This window comes from Gadus morhua, chromosome 16, assembly GCF_902167405.1.
Source record: "Gadus morhua chromosome 16, gadMor3.0, whole genome shotgun sequence".
NCBI classification, from domain to species: Eukaryota; Metazoa; Chordata; class Actinopteri; order Gadiformes; family Gadidae; genus Gadus; species Gadus morhua.
The window spans coordinates 8,074,848-8,091,237 of record NC_044063.1 but is presented as its reverse complement, the minus strand read 5'-3'; the positions used below and the strand labels follow the sequence as shown (position 1 = coordinate 8,091,237).

Sequence of the window (16,390 nt, the reverse complement as noted above, 5' to 3'; positions counted from 1 at the left end):
TTCTACTTCCTGTCAGGTGACGGTTGGCGGGTGTTTGTTCATGAGGTCCCTCTGGGGGCAGTGACCCCAGGATCACTGGAGCCACCGACTTATACCCCAGAGACCAGGCACACGCCATTACACGAGAAAACCTACTGAAGCACCAGACCAGGACTGCTGCATCCCGGACCTAATCTAGATTTTAAGGACTACGGTGGGACCAGATATCTAGACCTACAGAAGGACCCACCCAGGACCTACAGACCTGCTGTAGGAAAGATCTACTCTAGGAAGAAATAACTATATATACAGTAGGACCAACCCAATTCTAGGATCTACAGGCCTGCTGTAGGACAGATCTACTCTAGGAACAAATAGCTAGATATACAGTAGGACCAACCCAATTCTAGGACCTACAGACCTGCTGTAGGACAGATCTACCCTAGGAACAAATAGCTATATATACAGTAGGACCAACCCAATTCTAGGACCTACAGACCTGCGTAAGACTGTTTCAGGCAGACCTGCGGAGCGGCTGGAAGGCCGAGGGTTAACCATCCGAGAAATTGGGACAGGAGGTCCACAACGCCGTTTAGTCCGGTAAGATCCATCTTCTGGAGGATCCAGGGAGGACGGTGGTGTCCCCTGGAATGTGTGGACTTGTTTCTTGAGTCCAACCAGGAGGCAATTGAGGGCAAATATAATTTCACAAAATAAGATGAGATCTGTCATGGTCAGGAATCTTGCGTGGTTACTTTCTAGGAGGATACTAAAATGTGTGTTGGATAGTAGTAGATGACAGTAGTAGATCACAATGTTGGCCTGATGTCATGTCCTGAACCCAGATAGGATTAATTATCTCAGGACCAATGTATCTCCTGCATTGTTCATCAGCCGCTTTCAGGTTTCACAAGTCATACCTTATTGTATGTATAACCAAATCAACACATCAGTAGGAGGACATCGGCAGCTACCCTCTGCCCATTGGTCAACAGGGTCTTGGAGGACGGAGACATGGGGATGGCCCTGCAGGTGGTGGGTGTGGTACTGGGGTTGGCAGGCTGGTGCCTCCAGTCCAGCTGCACCAGCTCCCACCGCTGGCGTGTGCGTAGCCACGTGGACTCGGTGACCACGAGCCAGTCGATGTTCGAGGGCCTCTGGATGAGCTGCGTGTCCTCCGCCCTCGGGTCCACGCAGTGCAGCAGATTCAAGTCCCTCCTCGCCCTGCCTGGTATGGTCTCCTCGCTCACTTCCTGTCTGCCGTTGGGACTTCCTCTTTGTCTGAGAGGTGGTACAATGCCTTGTTCTGTTCTGTAAACTACATAGACCAGAGACTGACCGTCGTTCAATTCCCATTGGCTAACTTGGTACTTCCGGTACAGGTCTCCAGACTGACTTCCTGTGTGAAGGCTGGCCTCCTTTGTGCAGTGTGACTTCCTTGTCTGCATACTGACCTTCTGTGTGTAGTCTGGCTTCCAGTCAGCATACTGACTTCCTGTGTGTAATGCAACTTCCTTTTTGCAGACTGACTTCCTACATGTAGGCTGACTTCCTGTGTGCAGTGTGACTGCCTGTATGCGGACTGACTTCCTGTGTGGTGTGACTTCCTGTGTGTGCGTGTGTGTGTAGTCCACATCCAGGTGTGTCGGGGTCTGATGGTGGTGTCTCTGCTGGTGGGTCTGGTCTCCCTGGTGCTGTCCGTCATGGGGCTGCGCTGCACCCAACTGGGCCGGGTGTCCCCGCAAACCAAGAACACACTCACCCTGAGCGGGGGAGCCCTGTTCCTCCTCGCAGGTAACACACACACACACACACACACACACACACACACACACACACACACACACACACACACACACACACACACACACACACACACACACACACACACACACACACACACACACACACACACACACCATTTAGGACCAGCTAGGCGTTAGAGAGTACAGGGACGGGTCATTAAGGAGCAGGTACTCTCTCCTCAGGTACGTTGAGTCTGGTGGCCGTGTCGTGGTACGCCAGCCGAGTGGTGCAGGAGTTCTACGACTCTTACTCTGGCGGAGCCCGGTGAGTTACCATGGAGACCACCTACCTAACCTGGCCTGCACCCTAGCAGATCCATGATTGGTCGTAATAGGATCTTGGGTGTCCGGGGGCATGTACTAGCTCTATTGTTAGCGATGATGCTAACGCCATGCTATATTCTGTGAGCTGTAATGTTAACTCTTAGCGGTAAGGCCACCCTCAGGCTGTATGCTGTATTAAAGCACACAGCCTGAGGTTAGCATTACCGCTAACAGTAGTGCTACCGCACACTACTGTTCGCAGTAATGCTTACCTAAGGGTGTGTGCTGCAGGTTTGAACTGGGGGCCGGGCTGTACCAGGGCTGGGCTGCTTCCGGTCTCTTTCTGCTGGCCGGAGCTCTGCTCTGCTGCTCCTATAGGAAGGAAGAGGAACAACACTATATCCAACGGTAATAAAAACGACGATCTAACACTACACTTAGTTTACACAGTTACATATTTAATACAATACTTCTTTTTTTAATACTTATTTTTACAGTTATACATTTAACTACACGTAGTTAATACAACTATATATGTAATACTACCTATGGTTTATACAGTCATATCATATTTCTTAGAAGTTAGACACATGGACTGACAATGTCATCTCAGTATATTGACCTACTTATTTCCATATGTGTCTGATTGGTCTACTTGTCCTTGGACTTGATGTTGTTGTGGTTCCTCAGGTTCTCCTATAAGCACAGAGCCCCCTCTCCGGGCCTCCCCATCTACAGCCTCGCGCCGGCAAGGGCCGGCACCGGCACCGGCAGCAGCAAGGCCTACGTCTAGGACCTGCATCAGACCAAGACTAGGACCGGGACCAGAACAAGACATGCCCAGACCAGGACCAGGACTAGATCAGACAAGAACCAGGTCTAGGATTAGCACCTGAACAGGATCAGAACTGAGACAAGCACATGACAACGAGGACCAGACCAGGTCTAGGCCCCAACCAGGAGCAGGCCTAGGACCGGACCAGGACTTAGACTAGCACCTGACCAGGGCCAGACCAGGAAACGACCAGGACCAGACCAGACCAGACCAGGACCTGACCAGACCAGGACTAGGACTAGAGGCTGACCAGGACAGGCTGTGCGACTGTGTTGTTTGTGTAAAGTGTTTATGAAATGTGTGTCATGTTGTAAATAAAAAACAGCTGGAACTTTCTTGTCATCTACACTCTCCTAGCAACAGGTGAATCTGTTGTTTACACACGTGTTTAACGTTTTTGATTCGCCATTGTGCGTAAGAGAGAGCGAGGGATGGAGAGAGCGAGGAAGGGAGAGAGAGGGAGAGAGAATGAGAGAGAGGGAGAGGGAGAGAGAGAGAGGGGAGAGAAGTCAAATAGGTATGTTGTGGATGTCAGTTTAACTTAATAAAATAGAATAGAATAACAGTAACAAAATGATAGGTAAAAGTATTAGGAACTAATAGTGATTGATCAAACAGTCACTTTTAGGGACCTGGTAGCAATGTCTTGAGTTGGTCCCCATAAAGGGAAATTAATAATGCTAATGAGTATCACTTGAGGTAGGTGTGTCTATCCCGCCACTATTTAAGCCATAGGTCATCGCCCGGATGATGTCATTCTACTGCGACACTCCAGGAAGAAGCGGTCGGAGGCAAAATGGACGTGAAGTCAAAGCAAGAGACCGAGGGAGCTGGCGTCGGCTAAGTACTGAAAATAGCATCGTCTCGAGTCAGCTAAACCTCAACCCACCGGCCAGCGTGCGAAGGTCTACTAGTCGGCGAGAGGAGTCCATGCGGTGAGGATCTGGACCTTTCGCCTGTAGCTTCTAGCCGGGCTAGCATCCGGAGCTAATCAACATTAGTGCTGGGGTCGGCGGCGAGTCACGAGGGTTTGTTCTGAACTGAGATGGTTGTCTAGCTGTAAGATAACGAAACAGTTGTGTTCTTCATGTCGCTATCGTTGAGGACATGTGTTAGTTAGAGGTTACTGGGTGGGTTTCCTCCGTAGATAGCGGAAATAATCCAGAACTACTGCTCCTGAACCGACCTCTAGTCTCGTTTTTATGCAGTTTCTGTTTCACACAGCACTTAATTGGCGCAATCAACCTGGGCTTTAAGTTGTATTTGGGTTTATGTTAGGCGGCGATGGCGGACCGACGTGGGGACACCTGGAAGAGACACATCTCTGAGCAGCTGAGGATGCGGGACAGAGTCCAGCGCCAAGCCTTCGAGGAGATCATCAGCCAATGTAAACACAGAAGCAGTGTAATGGTGGTTGTTATTATTGGTACTTTGGCGCTGTAATGATGGAGAAGGCATGACGACGCATTGTGGTTGGGACCTCGACGTTCATTACGGTAGCTAATGAAGAGTGTTTGTGTTCCTAGATAACCGTCTGCTGGAGAAGTCTGACATGCAGGCCGTTCTTTCGGAGCGGTACCAGAGTGATGGACCCAGAGGATCCCAACTCAGGTAGCCTTTCTTCCAGGGGGGCCTATTAAAATGAGTACCATGACTTTTTGCTGAGCCTTTCTCCAAGGCACCCTCTTCACTAAAGTACTATCATGTAGTATGTCTACTTAGTCTGGGGACCTCATGGTAACATCTTGGTGTGTTGTCTTGGTTATGGCTCTGGATCTGTCTCTGTGTGCATTATCATAGTAAGCACTCGTTGCGAGGGTAATAATTTGCTTGTGTTGTTGTCATGGCAACTTCAGTGCGGCGGATGGGGGCATGCGGGGAGACATCCAGCAGGAGATGTCCCAGATGAGGATTAAACACCAAGAGGAGCTTACGGAGCTCCACAAGAAGAGAGGAGAGGTACAAACACACTACACACACGCACCCTGAATAGCGTATCTTGGAAGTCATCCTGCTGTGAGGGAGCCGACCTGAGTAGTTCTCTCTGGCAGAACATGGATGTGGTGGCTAGCAGGATTTAGCCGCTAGCTCATTGTTGTGCAGGGCTTGTTGCAAGGGCCTTGTCACTGTGCCATTGTGTGCCTTGGAATGTGGACTCGGGCAGCGTTACCAGACACGTTCTGACATGGGAGTAACAGCATGCATACAACGCCTCCAATTGGACAAGCACCATTGGATACAAGGGGTGTTCTCCGTAGGAGTAGCCCTATTTTAGACATGGTCGATGATGAGTTCCGTAAAAGGTCTGACCCCGTCCTCTAGCCCCCCTCCGCTCCCAGCAGCCCCTAATTTACCCAGCATGCTCTAGTCGTGCAGCGCTGGTTTCAGGAGCTGCTGACACACAGGATGTGACATCACAATCTGAGTCAGTCAGAGATCCCATTGGGTCAGTGTGGTGATTTACATCCCATAGAACCAATCTGCAAGGCGCAAGGGGGCGGGGCAGAGGACATGGAGATGATCACAAGTTTTCAAGCTGAGACCAAAAAAACATTATTTTTTTTAAATACCTTATATAAAAATGTATGATTAAAATATTGTGACAATTTCAGAATGCAGAACAACACATGACGACTGTAAATCCTGAAACTACCCAAAGGCGAGGAAGAAACGGCACAATTTGCTAACAAAAGATTATTTGTGTTCTAGTTGGCCCAGAATGTAATCGAGCTAAACAACCAGATCCAACTGAAGGACAAGGAGATCCAGCGCAATGAGGCCAAGTTAGTACCCTGTCTCTCTGCTTATCTGCCTCTTTGCTTGCCTTCCTGTTAATTTGCGTCTCTGTCTACCTGCCTATGTCTCGGCTTGTCCCTCTTCTCAGCCGTCTGTCTCCTTACCTGTGTCTCCGCTTGTCTTGTCTAAGTCGTCTGTCGTCTGTGTCTGGTTACATGTTTGTAGTGGTGCTTTTAAAGGAGATGTTGAATTGGTTCTGTCCCTCAGGATCTCGGAGTACCAGACACAGATCGCTACTCTGGAGGGAGACTGTCGAAAGCTCAACACTTTCCTCCAGGTAATCAGGAAACCTTTGGGCTTTATTGTGGCGTCTTATCCTGTCACGTGACTAAACCAACCAGATATTTTAGTCGTTTATTTGATCATGTATATTGTGTTAATGATTCTATTTTTATAATGCATGATTATTTTAGTTTGTATATTTCATAATGCACATTGTGTATATCGTGCATGTAGTATATTTGATCATCTGTAATTTGTTACATCTTGTGTATATTTGTTTCTTGTGTCTGCAGGATCTGGAGCGGGCCAATCAGATGCTGAAGGACGAGTACGACGCTCTGCAGATCACCTTCAGCGCTCTGGAGGAGAAGCTGAGGAGGACGACGGAGGACAACCAGGAGCTCGTGTCTCGCTGGATGGCCGAGAAGGCCCAGGAGGCCAACCGCCTCAACGCAGAGAACGAGAAGGACTGCAGGTGAGGCAGATGGCCACGCCCCTACAGCCACCCCCGCCACCTTCTTTTCCGGCTCAATGTTCTGGAAGACTATCTAGTGTGTGTGTCTGTGGGACTCCCCGAACACTCTGACAACGGTGTTCACTGTTCCCTGCTTTATCAGGCCGGGGCCATAGGTCCAGAAACGCTGGCCAATCGCATCAGGCTAGATGTTGTGTTGATCGTGACTCGCTTGCTCTCTGTTCCAGGAGAAGACAAGCCAAGCTACAGAAGGAGCTAGCGGACGCAGCCAAGGAGCCGCTGCCCCTCGACCCGTGAGTTCCCGGGCGTTCTGTATCAGTTGATTGATCAGCGTTGATTTACCATGGTAACCAGGACGACAGCAGTCCGCCTTAAGTCATGGTCGATGATGAGACGTAAAAGGTCTGATAACCCGTAATCCTCTAGCCCCCGCCTCCGCTCCCAGCAGCCCCTGCTTTACCCAGCATGCTCTAGTCGTGCACTGCTGGTCTTCAGGAACTGCTGACACACTGGATGTGACATCACAATCTGAGTCAATCAAGAGATCCCATTGGCTCAGTGTGATGATGACTTGCATCCCACAGAACCAATCCGCATGGAGCAAGGGGGCGGGGCAGAGGACAGGGAGATGATCACAAGTTTTCAAGCTGAGACCAAATAAATCTTGGTACATGTTATTAAATTGTGAAGATATCACAAAACGTGTGTCCAACCATAGCTTCAGTAGCGGCCGTGTTGGATCTAACCACAGCTTCACTAGCAGCCATGTTTGATCTAACCACAACGTCACTTTCAGGGACGACGACATCGAGGTTCTTGCCGAGGACGGCGGGAAGGGGCCGGGCGAGGCCTCGTCTCCCAGTCGATCCCTGAGTCGGACCCCCAGGTGAGAGGAGGGGCAATGCCTGCTCTACGAGACCATCTAAGCAGATCTACTAGACCTCCGATAACATTGTACGGTCCATCCTTGTTCTAAACTAGCTGGGTGGGGATGTAGAGTTCATCTAGCTTTTAGAAACAAGACGACCAGTGCATAAAGGCTGTATGGTGCTGATCCAGGCCCGTTCTGGTTCTTGGAATCCGGAGGTAATTAATTTTGTTTTCCCAGTAAGAGGATCTCTCAGGTTCCCCCTGGTGGCCTGCTGGACTCAATCGGCAACATATTTGGGTACGTGTCTTAACTCATGGTTATGGCAAGCTGGCTAGCTCTCTGGTCTTACTAGTGGTCCGTGTTCTGTCTCATGTTGTGCGTCATGTCACCGTCGGTAAGCTAATGGTTAGCGTCTTGCAAATGGCTGACCTCATCGCCATGGCAACCTGTTTAGCCAAGGTCTATGATGAGCTCCGTAAAAGGTCTGATTACCCACAATCCTCCATCCCCCCCCCATCGCTCCCAGCAGCCCCTGTTCTACCCAGCATGCTCTAGTCGTGCAGCGTTGGTTTTCAGGAGCTGCTGACACGCAGGATGTGACATCACAATCTGAGTCAGTCAGAGATTCCATTGGCCCAGTGTGATGATGATGATTGACATCCGACAGAACCAATCCGCATGGAGCAAGGTGGCGGGGCAGAGGACAGGGAGATGATCACAGGTTTTCAAGCTGAGACCTTCTGGGCGAGCCTCATTAAAAGTCCCCCAAACTCTGCAGGTTCAATGAGGACGGGTGGGTTTACACTTAATCAGCAGGTGATCAGGTGGTAACCATATCAGCCAATCAGAGTTTATACATGCTATAGCATGTGTAAGTTAGAGGGGTAGGAGCAAACCCATCTGCCAGGGCTTTTGGATCCCTCATTCTGCAGCACACCCAGCTGGCCATTAGGGGCAGTAGGGGTTCAGAACAATAACACTGGAGCTTGATGTTTGTTTTCTTGTAGTCGTCGACCTGGTAACTCTCTGAGTACGTCACCAGAGAACACGGAGGCTCCAATGGGAGGGGTGGAGGTTCGAGTCCCATCCACGGCACTGCACGTCTTCGTAAGTATCAGGCAGTCTGCCGCCGTCATTCCGATTCTCTGCCTCTTTGTCTGCCGCCGTCGGTCGGCCTCACTGCCTGGGGTTCATAAGCCTGTCTCCGAGAAAATGTAACTGTGGGTTGGGTTACCGGGGTTAACCAAGAGTGCAAGGCTTTGGGTTACTGTGGTAACCGGGAGTAAAGGCTTATGGGTAACCAGGAAGACGGCAGTTCTAAAGTAGCGGTCGATGATGAGCTTCTGTAAAAGGTCTGACCCCGTCCTCTAGCCCCCCTCCGCTCCCAGCAGCCCCTGCTTTACCCAGCATGCTCCAGTCGTGCACTGTTGGTTTCAGGAGCTGCTGACAAACAGGATGTGACATCACAATCTGAGTCAGTCAGAGATCCCATTGGCTCAGTGTGATGATGATTGACATCCCACAGAACCAATCCGCATTGAGCAAGGGGGCGGGGCAGAGGACGGGGAGATGATCACACTTTTGAGCTGAGACCTAAAAACAATCTTCATAAATGTTCAAATATTGTGAAGATATCAGAAAACTGAACTATATGACATCTGTCATTCCTAAAGGCGCGTGCAAATATCGCCTCAAAATGGCACAAACATGAACTTGTTTGTGTACTTCATGATGAGAGGACGTAGTGAGTGTTGGGCTAAACGCTGCGGACTGTCCTGTTTCCAGGAGGCTCATGATGGAGAGGTGAACGCAGTGCGCTTCAGTCCCGGCTCTCGTCTCCTGGCAACCGGAGGCATGGACCGACGGGTCAAACTGTGGGAGGTGGTCTCCGGTAAGCCCCTTTCCAGATGAGGAACCAATCAGTACCCTGTTTGTCTGGCTTTCACTTTATCAGGATGGTTCAGAGCAGCGATGTTTAATTTAACTTGACCCTTCATAATGATGTAAGATCATTATCCTTAAGGATAGCATTACCCATCATAACTATGTTTGGACAATTATTGGTAGCATAGTCTTCATAGTATTGCATTATTTTTTTTTTTTAAAGATCTTTTGTAGTAATCACTAAACAAAATAATTAAATCATTCTTTAGTATGACAAACGCAACATTGGATAATCAACATATAAACTGCTCATTCCTGTAGGCCAGGCCTACGTGTTATGATAAGATGAATTGATCTAATATCTTTATTTAGTTGTCAAAATCAATAATGCCAAACGCACTGATCTCCAGTCTGTAACAAATCACACAAACTAAAATAAAGAAATATACGAAAGAACAATTTGTTGCTCTACAAAATGTAGATAACGCGGTGGTTGTAATAAATATGTAAACATGCGTGACCTGACCAGAGGTCCGAGGCAGTAGCTGCTTTTAGCTCCGCTGCAACTCTGCCTGCATGTTTTGAATAACTCCGGCAGCGCGGGCTGGCCAAAGAATGTGCGTGATGACATGCTGTACTGTTTGGCCAGTGTCTTTCCCTAAGCCGTGAACCCCACCTTGGTAACAGTGTTGATGGGCCTCAATCCATCCCTATGAACTCGCTATCGCCTTAGTAATGGCTTCGTGTGTGTGTGTGTAGGTCACTGTGAACCCAAAGGAGCCCTCACTGGGAGCAACGCTGGCATCACCAGTATAGAGTTCGACAGCGCCGTAAGTCCTTCGGCCGGCCCTTCATGTTGCTTCTCTCGGCGGTGTTGGCCTGTGATGATGGTGATGAGTGTATCTCTGTCTCTCCCTCAGGGCTCCTACCTGCTGGCGGCCTCCAACGACTTTGCGAGTCGCATCTGGACTGTGGACGACTTCAGGCTAAGAGTGAGGACCCCACTGCCGTCTGGGGGGGACCAATGGGCTTGGTGTGTGGCCGTGTTATGTAACCTGTGCTCTGGTTCCAGCACACCTTGACGGGCCACAGCGGGAAGGTTCTGGCGGCTCGCTTCCTATTAGACAACACCCGCATCGTTTCCGGGAGTTACGACCGCACCCTCAAACTATGGGACCTACGCAGTAAAGTCTGTATGTGATTTAAGCTTTGACTTATGAATATTCATAACTAAGGAGTGCTAACCCTATATACATCTCTTCTGGCAGCTGCCCAGCACAACTTGTCTTTTACTTGTTCTACTGGGAGCTTCCCAGTAGAAGTATGCTACTGGGAGATTACCAGTATAACAAGTCTACTGCTGGATGAACTGGGAGCGGCTTAGTAAAACCAGTCTCCTACTGATTTCTCAGTTTACCAGTATACCTGTTCTTCTACTGAATATACTGGGAGATGACCAGTTTGTGTGTTACAGGTATGAAAACGGTGTTTGCGGGCTCAAGTTGTAATGACATCGTCTGCACAGAGCAGTGTGTCATGAGCGGCCATTTTGACAAGAAGGTTCGCTTCTGGGACATCAGGTGAGTGTTTCCAAAAAGCAAAGGCGTGAGCTCAGAGGTGGTTATTGGGTTAGAGCTGGTCCACGTTAAGCATTGGGTTTCAGAGGTGGTCGATGATGTGACGTAAAAGGTCTGATAACCCGCAATCCTCTAGCTCCGCCTCCGCTCCCAGCAGCCCCTGCTTTACCCAGCATGCTCTAGTCGTGCACTGTTGGTTTCAGGAACTGCTGACACACAGGATGTGACATCACAATCTGAGTCGGTCAGAGATCCCATTGGCTCAGTGTGACGATGACTTGCATCCCACAGAACCAATCGGCATGGAGCAAGGGGGCGGGGCAGAAGACAGGGAGATGATCACCAGTTTTCAAGCTGAGACCTAAAAAAAATAATCTCTGTTGTTTATGTTTGTAGATTGTGTGATAAGAAAACCAAACAATATGACGTCTAAATCCAGAATTAGGAGTTAGCAATCTTATGGTGTGCAGGGAGGATTAAATCAGGGGTTGGAGGGTGTGAAGATTAAAGGTGACGTGGTTTGCAGGGCAGAGAGCATCGTGAGGGAGCTGGAGCTTCAGGGTCGGGTCACCTCTCTGGACCTGAGCCAGGAGCGCACCGAGTTGCTCACCTGCTCCCGGGACGACCTCCTGAAGATCATAGACCTCCGAACCAACACGGTCCGCCACACCTTCAGGTGGGTCCCCCCAGCACTGCTGTCGAACGGTGATCTACGGCACTGTTCTGCTGTGTATCGGTAAACTACGTCATTCTGTACGTTCTGGTTACCAGTAAATCACGAGTGTGAACTACATGGTGATGTATGCTGTCTACTAGGAAACTAAGGCCCTGTATTTTGTTAAACATCAGTTTTGCGTCCAAGTTAATTAGGGCTGGGCGAATTTTGATTTAGATTTTTTGGCGTCAAACAATCGCATAATATGAACATAATTTTTTTTTTTTTATATTTGTGTTGTATCAATTGGAACATTTTCTTGACCATTTTGTGTTTTTTTTTTTTTTTTTTTTTTTTTTTTTTAAGGCAAAATTCAAAGTTCTCAGTTACGGAGTTTTTTTTTTAGGGGAGAGACGTGCAGAATAAATACAAAATAATCGTGATCTCAATATTGACCCAAATAATCGTGACTATGATTTCCCCCATAATGGAGCAGCCCTACATCTCTATTCTATCTAGTGAACTACATCTCTACTTGTGTAAATCAGTGTTCTGGCTACTAGTAAGCTGTGTCGTGCTGTAGGTTTTGCATATTTGTGCGCAGAGTCACGATGTCTGTTCCTTGAGCTCGTGATCAGTCGGACCCCTCCTCACCACCGTCATCTCACTCTCTTTCCCTTTTTTTTTTTTTTCAGTGCCCCGGGATTCAAGTGTGGGGCGGACTGGACCAGAGTCTGCTTCAGGTAGGGCTCAACAGCGCCCACTAGTGGAGAACCACGAGCGGTGCTTGTACTACAATGTGTGACTGGTTCTACAGGCAAATTGTACGTGGGAATTGTTGGGAGGCTGAATATGTACCATGCGCCTTAAATTCTGATGTGATTGTTCTCTAGTCCTGACAGCAACTACGTGGTGGGGGGTTCTGCGGACGGCGGGGTCTACGTGTGGAACGTTCTGACAGGGAAACTGGAACGCCTCCTGGACAAGCACCACAGGTAAGAACACTGTGGAGAACTATCTCACTAGGGCTGGCTATAGGCACTGACTTCCCGTTTAGTTGGATATTGTTTTCGTTAGGGTTAATTAATTTATCAACCCGCTTTGATGCGATGATCTGTTGACTACAGCAGTGACATTAACAGCGAACCCTTTAACTAGTTGTTCAAATTAAAATGTTCTTGCTCACTAGGGAGGCATTCGCAGCTAACGAGTTTTTTTTTTTTTTTTTTTTTTTTTTTTTTTTTTTTTTCCCTCAGCTCGGCAATCAACGCAGTGTCCTGGTCTCCGTCAGGAGCCTTCGTCCTCAGCGTGGAGAAGGGAAGCAAGGCTGTGCTCTGGTCCGACCTGTGATTGGTGGCTCAGCGCTTTGTGTTCGACGTGGGATCGGCTGCTCAGCACTTTGTTTTTTCCGACCTCGGATTGGCTGCTCAGCCCTCCGGTCCGACCTCGGATTGGCTGCTCAGCCCTCCGGTCCCACCTGTGATTGGCCTCGGAACCATCCAGAAGCTTGAACTTGGCGCAGCTGTTCAGACTGTAGACGCAGCGCACTGCTGCTGCTGCTGCTGGGAGCTCTGGAGGCAAGGGACAACACGAATATATTCATGTATGTGTATAGATGTACATCTATATATCACGCAAAGACTATTCTCTAAGCAAGCAGAGAAATGCTTTTAAGACTGCTGTTGATTTAAACATTGGCTTTTAACGTTTGGGAAGCCTGTGTACAATGTTTTAATGTGGTGTTGTTGGTCCCTGTGACCCCCTCCCCCCTCACGTATTGTCTGCTGCGTACGTGTGGATGAAGTCACTGAAGTAAAAGCTCACCCACCAACCTTTGTCTTGGTGTCTTTGTACTCAGAAGCTCGGCCAATGAGAACGTAGGAGTCGTCGACAAGAAAGAAACGCACATGTGTCATGTTGCTTTAACTTTATCGGTCTTTGCTGCTAGGTTAACTCTGAAAAGTTGGGATCCCCCACCTGTAACTAGCTGGTTAACTCTGCAAAGCAGAGGTAACTGGTAACTAGCTGGTTAACTCTGCAAAGCAGAGGTAACTGGTAACTAGCTGGTTAACTCTGCAAAGCAGAGGTAACTGGTAACTAGCTGGTTAACTCTGCAAAGCAGAGGTAACTGGTAACTAGCTGGTTAACTCTGCAAAGCAGAGGTAACCAGCTAGTAACGGGTTGGGGATCCTGCTGTGCTGGAGTCTTCTAGGCCAAAAACTTGGCAAGTTGGACCAGGATCCGGCCTGGGATTTGATCTCGCTGGAAGTCAATGGTCCAACTAATCAGCGGGCCACCAAGCCTCAAGAGGAGTGCTCTTAAACAAGGCAGTTCCCTATCGTTTCCCTTTTACTTATCTAACTCACATCACAGCCACAATATCAAACTAATTGGTGCTTTCTGATTAGCTAGTTCAAGTCCAGATGTTGCTTTTAATGTAACTGATTTATCAAAGTTTATCTGGCTCCACCTGCTGGCAAATGTTTTTCTATTACTTTAAATTGCCTGACCAGTGATATTGGTCTTAACAACTTTGAATATAATTCAACACAAGCTGCTATGGGTGTAGAACCACAAACGTGTAGGGCTAGCCCCTGTTTTAACTCTGACCTCCCCTGGCCAAACTTTCAACCGGTCACTCCCACCTGCATATCTGCCCACCTGCCTGGCCTCGGATAAGGAGCTTCTGAGCTTGGCCACTAAACTGCTGAGTCTGATAACATGGGTTTAAAGAGTGTCTCCAGTATGTGTATGCTTATTTATTCATGGCTTTGAAGACTGGATTCTGATTGGTCAATCACAGCTCTAATCCTAATTCTGTTGAATAACTGAACATGGCTATGGACACTATTTCCAACGGGTGAATCTTACAATTTTGTGAAATAAAGATTTCTTATATGCATTTTTGTATGAGTTCTGATTTCTTTAAGGAGACGTCTAACACACGTCTTCCCGTACATTAGTGTGTGTGTTTGTCCTGGTTTTTGCATTTCCTTAGGTCTAGATGGGAAGTAACGGCAGGCTCCTCTGAGGAGCCTGCCGTTTCAGCCCAGTAGTGTTATGTTGTGCCGACCTGAATCGTAGGTCTTTGAGGACGATTCTCTAATGAACGGCAGCTCATCCAATAGGGAGCTGTACAGGATTTGTAAACAACCAGGGTGTACGTGTAGAATAATTGCTGCTTGACCGCTGTGTGTAGAGGGTGGTGGTGTGGGGGGGTTATGTGGATTATAAATTGATCCTTAGAATGCAAGCCGTCTATTGTCAACACACAAGGAGAAGGGTACGCGTCTAGGTGAAATTGTCTGTAGTTGAAACTGAAATGCAGCAGTGTGTCTCGTCAAAAGTTTAAACGTATTTTGTTTTGCTTTTTTGCTTTAGTAAAGCCAAAGCTCGTCGCTTGTGAGTTCAGGTCATCATGAGTCATAAACATGTCATCTTTAAGAAGATTTCCAAGGACAAGTCCGTGAGTAAACATCATAGTAATATAAGACTATCAGTTGTACTTATTATGAAAGTTATATAATAGTATTAGTACTCATTATGTAAGTAATATAATACTATTAGTAGTACTCATTATGTAAGTAATATAAGAGTAGTAATAGTTATTATGAAAATTATTTAATCCTAGTGTTAGAAGTACTCATTATGTAAGGAATATAATACTAGTATTAGTAGTACTCATATAAGTAATATAAGAGTCTTAAGACTAGTGTTACTAGTACTTATATTGTACGTTTTATAATACTAGTATTAGTAGTACTCTTCTGAAAGTAATATCGTACTAGTATTAGTACTTATGTAAGTTATAAAATGCTACTATTAGTATTACTTATTATGTAAGTTATACAATACTTGCAATAGTAGTACTCTTATAAAAGTTGTATCATACAAGTATTAGAAGTACTCATCATGCAAATAATATAATACTAGTATTAGTAATGCTTATTATGCATGTTATATAATACTCGTATAAGTAGTACTTATGTAAGTTATCTAATGCTAGGATTAGTAGTTATTATTATGTAAGTAATATAATACTATCAGTACTTATTATGTAGTAGTAATAGATATATACGTGTATAGTATTTAGTGAAGTGATATATATCTATGTGTATTATATGTTTGTATTCTGTATATAAATGAAGTCTGTGTGTGCGTGTGTGATTGGTGTAGGTGGGAGTCTACATGGCCAAGAGAGACTTTGTGGACCACTGTGACTTTGTGGAACCTGTTGGTGAGACACACACACACACACACACACACACACACACACACACACACACACACACACACACACACACACACACACACACACACACACACACACACACACACACATTTGTAGTGTGTGCACTGTGTGAAGTCGGTTTGTGAGTGTACTGTGTATATTGAGAGTTGTGTCGTGTGTATACTGTTTGTAGTGAGAGGTGTTTATACTGTGTGTAGTGAGAGGTGTGTAGGGTGCATACTGTGTGTAGTGAGAGGCCTGTATTGTCTTTATTGTGTGTAGGGAGAGTTGTGTAGTGTGGATACACAAAAAGGTCCCAAGTGGCCAGGATGGTGATAACAAGTAGATGATAAGAGCGAATTTCTGACTGAAGCAGCACAGCTTTTGTTTTGTCTTCCGAAATCCGTCTGTTTATTTCACAATTATCACGAGTAACACGTAGATAAATAAATACAAACTCTTCCCTGGTTAAAGTGTCTGTTAAATTGTCTAATATTCCTTTGTAGGTTCTCTTTACAAATAAAACAAAAAGTGCCATAAAAAGTGAGGCTCACATGTATACCGTTTCTCTCCACTCTTACGTTAAAATCAATGCACAACTCCTTTTTCTCAAAATCCACATCAAAGTTGAAGTGCCTGTTGCAGCTTATTCTCTGTTTGTTTTGAGCTATCTCACATGCAATTAAATACTGCAATTAAATACTGTTCGGTTCCTATAATGTAAATAAACATACTTTGGCTTTAAACCAGAATAAACCATAATAAGACAATAAACAGCACCTAGAGAACTTACATT

General features: G+C 46.9%; 3 protein-coding genes and 5 non-coding genes across 13 annotated transcripts in view; all 8 read left to right on the top strand.

The window, feature by feature from the left end:
* Positions 1 to 105: 105 nt before the first annotated feature.
* On the top strand, positions 106 to 3,218 carry LOC115528858 (claudin-19). Of its 2 annotated transcripts, none has more exons than XM_030337236.1 (6): positions 106 to 579; positions 975 to 1,267; positions 1,609 to 1,773; positions 1,968 to 2,049; positions 2,340 to 2,456; positions 2,739 to 3,218. In XM_030337236.1, the coding sequence occupies exons 2-6, from the start codon at positions 994 to 996 to the stop codon at positions 2,839 to 2,841; spliced, it is 741 nt and encodes a 246-aa protein (XP_030193096.1). In that variant the 5' UTR covers positions 106 to 579; positions 975 to 993; the 3' UTR covers positions 2,842 to 3,218. The 2 variants fall into 2 exon arrangements, with proteins under 2 accessions (XP_030193096.1, XP_030193097.1); XM_030337237.1 differs by having other exon boundaries at positions 111 to 579; positions 975 to 1,210.
* Positions 3,219 to 3,650: 432 nt separating this feature from the next.
* On the top strand, positions 3,651 to 14,265 carry atg16l1 (ATG16 autophagy related 16-like 1 (S. cerevisiae)). Of its 4 annotated transcripts, XR_003973384.1 has the most exons (21): positions 3,651 to 3,818; positions 4,162 to 4,270; positions 4,410 to 4,494; positions 4,740 to 4,842; positions 5,593 to 5,666; positions 5,887 to 5,956; positions 6,195 to 6,376; positions 6,604 to 6,669; positions 7,173 to 7,262; positions 7,485 to 7,544; positions 8,255 to 8,354; positions 9,033 to 9,138; positions 9,891 to 9,961; positions 10,052 to 10,123; positions 10,204 to 10,324; positions 10,606 to 10,711; positions 11,235 to 11,384; positions 12,059 to 12,106; positions 12,257 to 12,358; positions 12,620 to 13,487; positions 13,526 to 14,265. XR_003973384.1 is itself a non-coding variant. In XM_030337206.1 (20 exons), the coding sequence occupies exons 2-20, from the start codon at positions 4,168 to 4,170 to the stop codon at positions 12,711 to 12,713; spliced, it is 1,803 nt and encodes a 600-aa protein (XP_030193066.1). In that variant the 5' UTR covers positions 3,651 to 3,818; positions 4,162 to 4,167; the 3' UTR covers positions 12,714 to 14,265. The 4 variants fall into 4 exon arrangements, 3 of the variants coding, with proteins under 3 accessions (XP_030193066.1, XP_030193067.1, XP_030193068.1); XM_030337206.1 differs by having other exon boundaries at positions 12,620 to 14,265; XM_030337207.1 differs by lacking the exon at positions 7,485 to 7,544 and having other exon boundaries at positions 12,620 to 14,265.
* LOC115529011 (small Cajal body-specific RNA 6) lies at positions 5,163 to 5,427 on the top strand. The gene has a single exon (XR_003973438.1).
* LOC115529009 (small Cajal body-specific RNA 6) lies at positions 6,757 to 7,031 on the top strand. Its single transcript, XR_003973436.1, has one exon.
* Positions 7,706 to 7,985, top strand: LOC115529012 (small Cajal body-specific RNA 6). Its single transcript, XR_003973439.1, has one exon.
* LOC115529014 (small Cajal body-specific RNA 6) lies at positions 8,575 to 8,841 on the top strand. Its single transcript, XR_003973441.1, has one exon.
* Positions 10,799 to 11,070, top strand: LOC115529010 (small Cajal body-specific RNA 6). The gene has a single exon (XR_003973437.1).
* A 297-nt stretch (positions 14,266 to 14,562) lies between the features above and the next one.
* LOC115528851 (S-arrestin) overlaps positions 14,563 to 16,390 on the top strand; it is a 7,505-nt gene continuing 5,677 nt past the window's right edge. The window contains exons 1-3 of one of the 2 annotated variants that reach the window (XM_030337220.1): positions 14,563 to 14,646; positions 14,745 to 14,829; positions 15,540 to 15,600. In XM_030337220.1, the coding sequence (XP_030193080.1) occupies positions 14,782 to 14,829; positions 15,540 to 15,600 (109 nt within the window). In that variant the 5' untranslated portion in view covers positions 14,563 to 14,646; positions 14,745 to 14,781. Of the gene's footprint in view, positions 14,830 to 15,539; positions 15,601 to 16,390 lie in introns of both variants that reach the window. The other variant, XM_030337218.1, reaches the window with a different exon arrangement.

Excerpts from the sequence above, each read along its gene's own strand:
- LOC115528858 (XM_030337236.1), top strand. The coding sequence starts at position 994 with ATGGGGATGGCCCTGCAGGTGGTGGGTGTGGTACTGGGGTTGGCAGGC. Across the intron at positions 1,774-1,967 it reads AGCCCTGTTCCTCCTCGCAG|GTACGTTGAGTCTGGTGGCC; the intron begins GTAACACACACA and ends CTCTCTCCTCAG. Across the intron at positions 2,457-2,738 it reads GAACAACACTATATCCAACG|GTTCTCCTATAAGCACAGAG; the intron begins GTAATAAAAACG and ends GTGGTTCCTCAG.
- atg16l1 (XM_030337206.1), top strand. The coding sequence starts at position 4,168 with ATGGCGGACCGACGTGGGGACACCTGGAAGAGACACATCTCTGAGCAG. Across the intron at positions 6,670-7,172 it reads GAGCCGCTGCCCCTCGACCC|GGACGACGACATCGAGGTTC; the intron begins GTGAGTTCCCGG and ends CGTCACTTTCAG. Across the intron at positions 9,962-10,051 it reads GTATAGAGTTCGACAGCGCC|GGCTCCTACCTGCTGGCGGC; the intron begins GTAAGTCCTTCG and ends TCTCTCCCTCAG.